General features: G+C 42.0%; 1 protein-coding gene across 3 annotated transcripts in view; it reads left to right on the top strand.

Annotated features, from left to right (window-relative positions):
- The window catches only part of SYAP1 (synapse associated protein 1), a 31,049-nt gene extending 21,335 nt beyond the window's left edge, over positions 1-9,714 (top strand). For 2 of the 3 annotated variants that reach the window (XM_047715903.1, XM_047715905.1), the window contains 4 exons: positions 2,870-3,018; positions 4,416-4,474; positions 4,882-5,029; positions 8,744-9,714. In XM_047715903.1, the coding sequence (XP_047571859.1) occupies positions 2,870-3,018; positions 4,416-4,474; positions 4,882-5,029; positions 8,744-8,871 (484 nt within the window). In that variant the 3' untranslated portion in view covers positions 8,872-9,714. The remainder of the gene's footprint in view (positions 1-2,869; positions 3,019-4,415; positions 4,475-4,881; positions 5,030-8,743) is intronic. The other variant, XM_047715904.1, reaches the window with a different exon arrangement.
- Positions 9,715-13,193: the final 3,479 nt, after the last annotated feature.

Here is a 13,193-nt window from a genome sequence, read left to right as displayed (position 1 = left end):
ATGATCTCGGGGTCCTGGGATCGAGCCCCACATCGGGCGCTCTGCTCAGCAAGGAGCCTGCTTCCTCCTCTCTCTCTCTGCCTGCCTCTCTGCCTACTTGTGATCTCTGTCAAATAAGTAAATAAAATCTTTAATAAAAAAAAAAATTCTCTCTCCTCCCTCACTGCCTCTCTTAAGAAAAAAAAAAAAAAAAAGCTAGCCTCTGTCACTTAAAAAGCTAGTCTCCTGGCCCAGCTTCACCATTCACAGATGTGACAACTGTGTGTTCTCCTGACTTATCTAAGGCAAGTCCTGTCTTTATCCATAAGCCCACATCCTGGAATTTTCTCTTAGTTCTCATTGATTTTCTTCTACTCCTTCAAAATCTTTCTCAGTCATGCTTTCTTCCTTAGGTTTCTCCCCATTCTAAGATCTTGCATCCCTTCAAGTAAACCAGGGGGTAGAGAGGCATTCTGCTACCCTTTTGTCACTTCTACTAGCAAGATGTTTTGGGAGCGCAAAAATGAGTGATTCCTCCAGGCAAAAAAAAAAAAAAAAAAAAAAGCCCCACGTATACTCCAAAGGTCACCAAAGCCATTGCTAGTTATGATAGGGGTGAACATTTTATGTTTTTTGTTGTTTTGTTTTGCCTTCCACCCTTAAGATTTTATTTGATTGCTCTGAGGTAAGCATAGTCATCAATATTGCTTTTTATTTTTAAACCTTCATATAGAAAAGTTGGAGATATAGCATAAAAACTTTTTTTTTTTTTCCACTCAATTTGAGCCCTGATGTTCCTTCAAACAAGGCTTTTCCAACATAACCATCCAGATCAGGAAACAGTCACATATGTTTTAATGCCATCTGATTCTCAGACCCCATTCATGGATTTTTTTTTAAGATTTTTTTTTTATATATATTTATTTGACAGACAGAGATCACAAGTAGGCAGAGAGGCAGGCAGAGAGAGACGGAGGAGGAAGCAGGCTCTCCACCGAGCAGAGATCCCAACTCAGGGCTCGATCCCAGGACCCTGAGATCATGACCTGAGCTAAAGGCAGAGGCGTTAACTCACTGAGCCACCCAGGCGCATCCCATTCATGTTTTATCATTTGTCCCAATGTCCTCTTGAGTAAGAGGATCCTGTACAGATTCATGTGTTGCATTTAGCTTTCGTGTCTCATCGGTCTCCTTCGGTCTGTTGCATCCTGTCAGCTGGTGCACACTGCCATTTTGTCCTGTTACTGTCCACGCTTTGGTCACTTTGCTTGATGAAGGTGGTTTCTGCCAGACTTCTTGACTATTAAGTTACTTCTTCCCTCTTTGAAATGAGTATTTTCTGGGGAGGTACTTTGAACTCTAAATATACTGCATTCCTCATCAGACTTTGATTGTATTCATGTATTTATTTGTGTCTATATCGACTCATGGTTCTGTTTTATGCAATGGTTATAATCCGTTGCTGTCATTATTTATTTTGATGCTCAAATTATCGCCACCTTGGCCAGCGGGAGCCCATTCAAACTTCTGTGTCTTTTGACCCATTTTCATCATTCTTTAAGTGCTTCCTTGTTTTCTGGTATGGAGTAGTCCAGGCTCCTCTTGTTCTCTCATTTGTAACCCTGGAATTGGCCACTAATCCAAAGAGCTCTGGTTCATTTTAGTGGAAAATGGTGTACAGACACCCAAGTTCTGAGTGCTAGTCATGTTCATTGCTATTGGGGTGTCACTACCCCTTGGTCCACTCAGCTGACAGAGCTGGGGAATATCTGTGTGCTCATGTATATACGCATATACTCATTTGCATCTCTTTTGGATGAAAGCCATGTATTCATGGTGCTACCTCACAACAGGGATCATTCTCGAATTTTCCCTTTCAATGCTTCTAACTCCCTTCTCTGATCATGAAAAACTTGGTTTGCATGTCCTTAATATTTCTATTAAATTGATCAACCCCCTGCGTGTAACCAGTCTTCCATTTTTGCCATCACCCCCTCTCCTGCTCAGACACCCCACTCTCCCCGCTCACACTGTCACTTCCCATTCCAGGCCACCCCCATGTGGACACTCACCTTACCCACCTTGGTCACCAGCACCCCCTGCCAGGTGATTCTCATAGGCAGACAAGTTTGAGGACCACTGAGTATTCTCAGGTTGAACTGCACTTCAGTCTTTTTTTTTTTTTTTAAGATTTTTATTTATTTGACAGAGAGAGATGACAAGTAGGCAGAGAGAGAGGAGGGAAGCAGGCTCCCCGCTGAGCAGAGAGCCCGATGCGGGGCCCGATGCAGGGCTCGATCCCAGGACACTGGGATCATGACCTGAGCCGAAGGCAGAGGCTTTAACCCACTGAGCCACCCAGGCGCTCCTGCACTTCAGTTTTTTATCAGTCATGTCCCACGTCCCTGCTAACATTTACTGATTGCTACTTATCTGTGTGCTGCCAGACATTTCCTTTCATAACAAACGACACCCACAATCTTTTCTTGTCACTGCTTGAAAGCTCTTAATTGTTCGGTCAGCAGCAAATACAGTGCCATTCTGGCTGTGCTTGTGCTCTCCCAGGCCGGTGTGCTGGTCTCACAACAGTGCCTGTTTCCTCTGCTGACGGCACTGTTGGTAGCATCAACATACCAAGAAATGCAGAGGTTTCATTGGTGTTCTGGAAGTTGTATTTTGCTGCTGTGGAGAAGATAGCTATTCTTTTTATCCTGTTCCACAGCTTCCAGTTCAAAAGCAAGTGAGAATCTCCTTTGAGCCTCACTGGGATTTGAAAATGCCCCTAAAAAACCCTGTCTTCCCACCTGTGCTAAAACAGAACCCCGCCCCCCCGCATGCATGTGTATGTGTCGCATGCGTTCTCAAATGCCTTGTTGTCTGTCCTGAAAAGCGTGAAAGAAGAAGTGTTTTGGAGAAACTACTTTTACCGCGTCTCCCTGATTAAGCAGTCAGCCCAGCTCACGGCCCTGGCCGCCCAGCAGCAGGCCTCCGGGAAGGAGGAGAAGAGCCATGGCGCCAAGGAAGACCTGCCGCTGACAGGTATGTTCGGAGAAGACTTCACTGTGTGTTTAAAAAAAAAAAAAAAAAAAAAAAGAGTTACTTTCAAAATATTCTTAGAGACTCTCATGAGCTTGTCATCTTGTACGTACCAAAAATGTCATTGTAATCTTCTGGAAAACTCTTTCCTTTCCAGCGGAACATTCATTTTCGTTGCCCTCTCTCTGACCCTGCTCACATGTCTTTCCCAAGCTTTGCTTTCCTTGGCTTTCTTTTTCTTGTTCTTCGGGGTTTTTACTTCTTTTTATTTCTCTCTCGGTCACTAGGCATTTTCCCATCTCTTTCCTTGCCCTTTACGATGTAACATTTTATACCTTCTGTCCTCTCCCGATTCAGTCCACTGCTTTTCTTTATTTCTCTGCTTCCATTCAAGCAGATGCTCCCCTGGTACTGTACCCTGTAGACCAGAACTGAGCTCCATTCCACTCCCAAGTTACTAGTGGCTAGCCCAGACCTAGGCACCATTACGGTGTACATTGGTCTCTTACTGGGACAGCTGACCCCTGGTTGTTGGGGAAGTGTTTTATAATACCAGCAACAATTTAAGATCTGTAGTAGTAATTAAAATGAGAAAGGTATTCCAAAAAATAAGAAGGTATTTTGTGTCATATTTTTAACATTTCATGAACACCTGTGTGTAGGTACTGATTACAGCTAGAGACTTACCTGTTCGTGGAATTTTAAATAATTATGCAAAACCATGTATCCTAAGGCACGGGTTGTGCAGACCACCAGAAAAGAACCTGACGCTGCATGTAGGGTCAGAGAAATGTAACAAAGTTGCTCTATACAGTAAAATTTGGCATTTTGCATATAGATGTTGAAAAGAATCCCAGTTGTCTCTTATTCTTTATTATTTACTTTCATTGATTTTACTAGAAAATGCCATTTTACCAACTACTGCCTGTATCACAAAATGGGCTTAAGACAGGATTCAGTAAAGACTATATACCTAATAAGGTTCATAAGATAGAAAAAGAGGGGAAGCTGTGACTGAGTGTTACATTTTGCTTTGTCTTTTCTAGCATTTGTGACAAATGGAAAATTTGATAAATAACTGAATTCTCAGTATCCTAAAAGAAGGAGCAGATCTATTCCTGAATTAGATTCCAGCTAACACTGAGGTCAAAATTTATTTCCTGCTTAGAAATCTTAAATGAGGGGCATCAAATAGGATGACATTTAAAAAAAAAGTATCATATTCCCAAAAGAAAGAAGTTGAAATGGTCTCACCTAGCTAGTTCTTGAAAGCATAACATAAAAGCTCATTTCTGAAAATTATTTAGTATCATCGTACTTGTGGATATTTTAGTTGTTACTCTAACATGTATTCAGAATTGAATCAAGCAATTTTTGTCTCTTTTATTCTCACTTCTTAGAGGCAGTACGGCCCAAAACGCCACCTGTCGTAATCAAATCTCAGCTTAAAACTCAAGAGGTAATACAGTTTTACGTTGTACCTAGTAGTTGATGTCTGGAAATGAAGTAACTCTGTGTTAACTCTCAGCTCCCATGTGAAACTGCTTATGAATATGGGTCTTACCTGTTTTAAAGAAGAGGGGTCCAGCACTTGCGTAGTTAGGGACCTGTAGCTGAGACGTGAGGCGTTTCCTTGCTGTCAGTCATTTTAGATGTACTGTCAGGAATTGGACTGAATGACTGGAGTGACCCAGCCTGAGAAAGCGCAGCCGATTCAGGCGGAGGCTCATCTGCTCCCAAGCCGCTGCGCAGGTTAGAAGGCCGGAGAGCAGTGAGCATCTGACTAGCGGAGGAAGGTGAAGAAAGGGACGCTGCGCTAACTGCCGCTTAGAAAACCATTCCCAGAGCTGCTTTGTTGCATTTCAGGATGAAGAGGAGATTTCTACCAGTCCAGGGGTTGCTGAGTTTGTCAGTGACGCCTTTGATGCCTGTAACTTAAATCAGGAGGATCTGAGGAAAGAAATGGAGCAACTGGTTCTTAACAAAAAGGAGGAGGAGACAGCCATTCTCGAAGGTACCAGACAAAATTACTGTACTCTTTTCAGATTCCGAAGTAGATTGTAGAAAATGTCATTCTGAAGCAAATGCACAAACATACTCTAACTTCTGCGTTGGAATCGCTTGTCTGTTCCCCGTTAGCAGGTGGATTCTAGCACAGGTGACCAAACCTCACGTCCCTCTGCCTTAAGCACGCACAGGAGTGTAGAGTGGAGAGACTGAGCCCAGAGAGGATAAGTGATTGGTCCAAGGCACCTCGCCCCAACATGTGGCCAGTAACGGGCAACACAGAGCACACACCCTTTAACTTAGAGACACTGTCCTCCAACCTTCTACTTGGGTTTATACTTTTTTTTTTTTTTTTTTTTTTTTTTTTTTTTTAGATTTTACTTATTTATTTGACAGAGATCACAAGTAGGCAGAGAGGCAGGCAGAGAGAGGGGGGAAGCAGGCTCCCCGCTGAGCAGAGAGCCTGATGTGGGGCTCGATCCCAGGACCCTGAGATCATGACCTGAGCCGAAGGTAGAGGCTTAACCCACTGAGCCACCCAGGCGCCCCTATACTTTAAAAAAAAAAAAAAAAGATTTTCTCACTCGAGAGAGCAAGAATGTGCACATGAGCAAGGAGAAGGGCTGAGGGAGAAGCAAGCTCCCCAGTGTCCCCAGTAAGCAGGAAGCCCAACATGGGGCTCAATCCCAGGACCCTGGAGTCATGATCTGAGTCAAAGGCAGACACTTAACTGACTGAGCGCCCCCAGGGGCCCCTTGGCTTTATACTTCTTTGTAGAAGATTCTTTTCCCTGCTGCTGTGTGACACAAGAGCATTGCTTCCGGGAAGGAGCATCTGCCTTTAAAAAAATAATAATTTAGAGACAAAGTGCCAACCGGGGGTGGGGGTGGCTGCTTTCTTTGGCACATCAGGACAAATGACTGGCTTTCTACTGCATGAAAAGCAAAGGCTTGAATTAATCATCATGAATAGTGTTTCATGAAGGCTTCTGAGACTTAAAATGTACTCAGGAAGCCAGCTGCCCCCATTTGTGCAGAGAACACCCGTGAGACAACTAGCTTCCCAGAGGTGAACTGGAACCCTGATGGCACGCCGCAGAGGGACTTTGGAGGAAAGAATTGGGAAGGAAGGAGGGGGGAAGAGCTTCTGGGGGAAAGAGAGGCCAGAGGGGAACTGAAAACTTGGGCTCACTAGGTACCTCAGACCCTTCCCACCCCCATCTGTTTCTGATAAAGATGGCTGCTGGCCACCGCGGAAGGACAGTGGGCAAGAGCCCCGTGTGTCGTAGGCGGACTGGGCACTGGTTCCCTTTTTGCTGGAAGTTGCCCTGAGGCAGGATTCATAAGGTGCTGGCTGGATGCTTTGGGCAAGCTGTTCTGTCACTGAATTCCTGCCCAAGTTATAATTTGGACCATGTAATATTCTTTTATATATTTATTGTCTTGGCCCCCAGCTAAATTGTAGGTTCTTCAGGGCAATTGCACCTTGTTTTTGTCACCCCACAGTACCTGACATGGAGTCTGGCACCCAGCAAGCCACCAATAAATACTGCAGCATTGGTGGTTTGCCATGGAACACACTGCATCCTTTCCCATGATTCTCCACTCCCAAGAAAAATTAAAACATTTGGTTTTGGGGGGCACCTGGGTGGCTCAGTGGGTTAAGCCTCTGCCTTTGGCTCAGGTCTTGATCCCAGGAGGGATCAAGCCCCACGTTGGGCTCTCTGATCAGCTGCCTGCTTCCCCCTCTCTGTCCACCTGCCTCTCTGCCTGCTTGTGATCTCTCTGTCAAATAAATAAATAAATAAATAATCTTTAATTTAAAAAAAAAGAAAACATTTGGTTTTTGTTTTCTCTATAGCTACGAAGTTTAAGGTTTGTATTTCCTTATTTATTTACTTTTAAAGATTTTATTTGCCAGAGAGAGGGAGCACCAGCAGAGGGAACAACAGGCCGAGTAGGCAGAGGGAGAAGCAGACTCCCTGCTGAGCAAAGAGCCTGATCTGAGACTCTCTAGGATTATGACCTGAGCTGAAGGCAGACACTTAACCGACTGAGCCACCGAGGCGACCCAAGGTTTGGTTTTTTTTTGTTTGTTTTTTAAAGATTTTATTTATTTATTTGACAGAGAGAGATCACAAGTAGGCAGAGAGGCAGGCAGAGAGAGAGGAAGGGAAGCAGGCTCCCTGCTGAGCAGAGAGCCCGATGCGGGGCTCGATCCCAGGACCCTGAGATCATGACCCGAGCCGAAGGCAGCGGCTTAACCCATTGAGCCACCCAGGCGCCCCCCAAGGTTTGTTTTTAAAAGAAGACAATGGGGGCACCTGGGTGGCTCAGTAGGTTAAAGCCTCTGCCTTCAGCTCGGGTCATGATCCCAGGGTCTTGGGATCGAGCGCCTCATTGGGCTCTCTGCTCGGCAGGGAGCCTGCTTCCTCCTCTCTCTCTCTCTCTGCCTGCCCCTCTGCCTACTTGTGATCTCTGTCAAATAAATAAAGTCTTAAAAAAAAAACAGTCTTGTTTAAAAATATAAAAATAAAAATAAATAAAATAGACAGTGGAGGTGCCCAGCTGGCTCAGTTAGCAGAGCATCTGACTCTTGATCTCAGGGTTAGGAGTTTGAGCCCAACACTGAGCATAGATATTACTTAAAATCTTTAAAAAAAAAAAAAAAAGATGAAAATGAATTTTGGCTTTGTTTTTTCAATAGCTGGTTTGTTTGTTTTCTATTTTATAATACTACATAGCAGCTGTCTTATCGTCTACATACATATATATATGTGTACACACACACACACACACAGAGGGTCTAAGTGGAAAGTTGCAGTTCTGAATCTCAGCACAGAAGAGGAACGTGAGAGCTTAGATGGAGCCCAGTGTGAGGGGCCAGGCTTCATCAGGAAACCTGACTTCAGGTTCTGGTATCCCTGTCGCCACTCTAGGGAGACTCCTAGAGTGTTTACGCACAGATTGTGAAGCCTGCAGGCCTGGCTCCGTCTGAATGTCTGTTTCTATCAAGCCGTGTGTTCTTGGACAAGTCACCTAACCTCTCTAAGCCTCTGTTTTCCAACCTATAAAATGTGCTGCAGTGTATCTAGTTCCTGGATTGTTCTAAGGATGAAGGGGGGTGAAAGGAGTGATACGTAGAAAGCAGTTAGTACAGTGCCCATCTCAGTGAGTGCTCAAGAAACGCTGGCTGTTTTTTCTACCATCATCATTGTTGATAGTGTTAAAAATTAATTTGCAACCAAACATTATCAACTATCCATTTAAATATAAGGAAAAGCAGAGGTTTTAGAAAGCAAAATAACACCCGAACATATAGCACTTAACCGATGTATCTTTCTAATCGTATTTCCTTTCGGTTACTATTAAAATTTGGTCACTTTTTCTGAGAACACACAGCGAGGAAGCCTGAGATGTTAAAAATTAACCATGGCTAGGGGTAGCCTGGGTGGCTCAGTGGGTTAAAGCCTCTGGCTTCAGCTCAGGTCATGATCCCAGGGTCCTGGGATCGAGTTCCGCATCCGGCTCTCTGCTCAGCGGGGAGCCTGCTTCCTCCCCTCCCTCTCGCTACATGTGATCTCTGTCTGTCAAATAAATAAATCTTTTAAAAAAATATTACCATGGCTAGGACTTCCACAGGGAATTATACTTGACCAAGTTGTTAAAACCAACATTGTGAATTCAGAGAGAATTTTTTCCTTCTCATTTGTTTCTTTCAGAAGATTCTGCAGATTGGGAAAAAGAGCTACAACAAGAGCTTCAGGAATATGAAGTGGTGACAGAGTCAGAGAAACGAGATGAAAACTGGGATAAGGAAATAGAAAAAATGCTGCAGGAGGAAAATTAGCTCTTTCCTGAAATAAAAGAATAATGCTTAACATTCTGTAACTGACATTAAATTCTAGATGACAACACTTGCTGAATCAGAAGGCACAAAAGATTGGTATAATTTTGAAATCCAAGATTGTTCATTTTTAGGCTGAAATTTGCCTTTTTTGCTTTTAAAAAAAGTATATAGAACAGTTATTCTAATAATCAAAAAGGATGTTTTATGTAATATTTCTTTAATATAAATCTATTTAGAGGTATTCATGTAGTCACTATGGATGTCTTTGCCACAGAAATGCAAGTAAAATTTTAGAATTCTGTTTTCTGTGAGGTCAGAATTATAATTTATTCTTCAATTTTTTTTTCTAAACATCTGTACTTCTTGTTGCACTTTCACTGATACATGTATATTAAAGTACTTATGTAATGAATTGATAACTATCAAAATGACCAAATTGTACCAAAGAACCGAAGAAGAAGCACTTTCAAGACTATTTTCTTGCTAGGTATTTTCTAAAATTCCATCTAGAAGCCAAAAGGTAAGATAATTATGTTGATTTTAATGGTGTAAACATCACACAATTTGAAACTGAGAAATACCGTGCAAAGATGTTTATTTTTCTCTGGGGCCTTTTCTTTCTTTCTTGTGTTGTTTGTTTCTTTCTTTCTTTGTTTTTTTAACTATACCACATTTAATATTGTTGCTTTCCTAAATTCCACATCACAGTTTTTGTAGAAAATTGGGCCTTTTGTCCTTTTTATATTAATGACCTTCACAAGCCTATTCAGCTTACAGTCTCTTGTTTTTGTTTAGAAAGTTTCAGCTTTGTTTGTCTTAATTAAACTGTCAGTCCTTATAAAATTGTGTTACTCGAAGTACAGCTTACAGAACTGCACCGCTCGGTCCTGCTTGTATGATCCTGCACCAGCAGCCCATGCTCACAGGCTATGGTATTTTAAAAGAACAAGGTAGCTTAATGTCAGAACACTTCTGAGGCGTTTGCTTCCTAAAACGTTCATATTTCTCAAGGAACCTTTATTTCATAAAAGGGAATAGAGTTAAGATAATTCTTTATAGGAAAAAATGTACATATGTATATTTTTGACCCTATAAAAATTAGCCCATGATCCTCTGGCAAAGGTATCATCAGCGAGAGAACTGGATGTGTGTCCGGGCTTTACTCGTGTCTGTAGCTTGGTGTACACACTGGTGAGTGAGCCAGACCATCTCAGCTAGGACCCCTTGGGTTATAGCAATAAACTCAAGTATTCTATGAAATCGCTGACCCCATCATCAAGGGATTTCCACTTGTGGTGTAACAGTTGATGATTACTGAGTTTGGGTTCAGAGATGATGACTGGCAATTTCTTAAATAATCCTGTTGAAGGGAAAAGTTTGGGTTTTTTTAAAGTAGAGTTTTCTGGAGGGAAAGAAACATATAAAATGTTTTTAAGTAGCTGAAAGTCCTGGATGTAAGCAGATCAGAATATGACAGTGCTTCGCTCTTGGTATATGCACTAAAATTCACATTGTTGAATAAATACAAAAAGGCAAAGGTTTCAGAGAAAGCTAAGAAAAAAAAAAAACCCTAAAATGACAATAGACATGTTATGGTTATTACTATCAACTTTACATGATATTCTTATTGCATTTAAGAATAAGCTAATTGTGCATTGCTTTATAAAAAATAAAAGACTAGGGGCGCCTGGGTGGCTCAGTGGGTTAAGCCACTGCCTTCGGCTCAGGTCATGATCTCAGGGTCCTGGGATCGAGCCCCGCATCGGGCTCTCTGCTCAGCAGGGAGCCTGCTTCCTCCTCTCTCTGCCTGCCTCTCTGCCTGCTTGTGATCTCTCTGTCAAATAAATAAATAAAATCTTTAAAAAATAAAAAAATAAAAAAAAATAAAAGACTAAAATAAGATTTAATACACAGCATAAAAATATAGTTATGCTCTATTTTTATGATACAAATAAGAGTAAAATGTGATACAGGTAACTGAAATGTATTCCTTTAAAGGGAAAAATAATGTATAACCATGGCGGGTGGAAAATTTCTAAGTATTTATTACATGCCCGAAGGGTAGCCAACAAGCTATGCTGGGCATAAAAACACATAAGCTTCACACTATGTGAAGATACAAACACATTAAATAAAAACACGTAAGCTTCACACTATGAATCCCACACTATGGAGATCATACCTCACTGCTCACAGTGTGTGGCTCAGGAAGTAGCAATGGCCGGCCCTAGGAGTTTGCTAGAAATGCAGGGTCTCAGGCCTGGCCACAGACCTGATGGCCCGGACTCTGCACGTTACTGAGACCCCCATTAGAATGGGCTTTACAGTTGGAGGCACATTGGACTAGCGTCCTAATGCCCTGAGGGCCACTGAGGTTGCTGGTGCTTTTTACTTTTTACCCGTCCCCTATCATGGTTGGATGATGGTGTCTTTCTAGTTGGTGTTACAGATGCCGCCTCTGCTGTTCCAGCCACTTCCTGCTGCCAGCTCACCTTTCCACACTGCCAAGTAAAGAGGAGCCAAGCTCCCAGGGAGACGATGAATAATCCTGCTAAAAGTCAGATCTCTCTGATGTCACACATTTCAGAGGGAAATAACAACGTTACAAAGCCCACAGATCAGGCTCTCTGAGAACTGCTTCACATGGTCACGAGCTTTCTCTGAGGCTCCTGAGCAGCATCAGAGGGCTGCTGTCCCCCGAAGGCTAGAAAGGATGGATGGTGCCCTGTGTGGCACGTTCATGCACGTAAAATCAAGTGAAAATAGTTGACAAGGTGATGGAGTATTGAACCAAACTATGTCTTTAAGGCCAGTTTTAGGTACATGGAGTCTTACTCTGCAAGAACGAGAACGTCTCTATGCAGTCCAGCAGTTTATGGCAAGTAAGACAAGGCCACTGCTGCCCCAGTCTTCACCCGAGCGCGCCCGACTCGATGTCAGAAACTCCTCGTATGCAGAAGTGGCAACTTCTTAGGCGAAGTGGGAAATCTCAGTTTGGAAGTTTTGAAAAGTTAAACTAGAAAACCTTGTCTTTTAGGAGATAAGGCTGCAACGATACTTATAACTTGGAGTGTTTTCTGTACAGTAACCAAGATGGTTTTTCACAAACTATTATTACAAATAGGATTTTTAGGACATTTTAAAGGTTTACAAAACAAACAATCAAAAAAGATCACATCCAACTTGCGATAGGTTATTTCCCTCCTTGACCACTTTGGTATAAAAACCAGGACTGTGAATGTGCTTCTGTAAATACTTTGATTTGGTTCTTTCTGGTAATAGTGAGATTTTTCCATTTTAAAGTTAAACCTTTTTCACCTGTAAAAATTAGATGCATTTAACTTTCGCAAATTTGTTTCAGCTTTTAAAAATATAAGTAGTAGGAATTTTGATATAGTTTATATAATCAGTTTTATTCGGAGGAAAAACAGGCCTTTTTAATAAATGATTATTTCCAGACTATATTGATAGGAAAATAAAATTACAAGATGCATGTTACAATACCCAAAAAAGATGGTGCTTATTAAACCAATGAGTCATGGCAGATGACAAATACATATTCATGAACCTTTAATCACATGCAGTTACATATTTCTCATGAATCATCAGTTGTTTATCTGGTCCTCACACTTAGGGATTTGTTCAGATGAAGCCGTTTATGATTTCAGTTCTTAAACTACAATTAGTTTTCAACAGCATTTATTCAGTGCATTCTGATCTATTTCCAATATGAAAAAACTATATTCAACTTCGTTCTGAATAAATAAACCTCATTTTTGGTGATATGTTATAATGGTTTTTCCTGAATAACTAACAATTCTCTTACAATAAGGACCTATAAATATTTCAGAGTTATCGGGTATGTAGGTTTCTATTAGAATTAAAACTACCTTAAGAAGGTATTGAGTTTTGGGGCGCCTGGGTGGCTCCAGGGTGGGTTAAACTGGGTGGGTTAAAGCCTCTGCCAAGGGCTCAGGTTATGATCTCAGGGTCCTGGGATCGAGCCCCACATCAGGCTCTCTGCTCAACAGGGAGCCTGCTTCCCTTCCTCCCTCTCTGCCTGCTTGTGATCTCTGTCTGTCAAATAAGTAAATAAAATCTTAAAAAAAAAAAAAGGTATTGGGTTTTAAGAACACATTTTACTCTCAAGTGCAGTGGGTTGTCCTTCACAATAGAAAGTAATTCTAATCCAGTCGGCAGGTCTTTTACTCTAAAGCTACTGCAGGATTTTTCCCTCCTCCAGTAGTGATAGTATATTGATCTATCTTGTTCTTTCCTGATAACCATGATAAGCACTGATGATGCTTTCTGCTGGCCAAAGC

Source organism: Lutra lutra, chromosome X (genome assembly GCF_902655055.1).
Source record: "Lutra lutra chromosome X, mLutLut1.2, whole genome shotgun sequence".
Taxonomy (NCBI): domain Eukaryota; kingdom Metazoa; phylum Chordata; class Mammalia; order Carnivora; family Mustelidae; genus Lutra; species Lutra lutra.
Note: the sequence above shows the minus strand (reverse complement) of the source record. Positions and strands in the feature narration are given on the sequence as shown.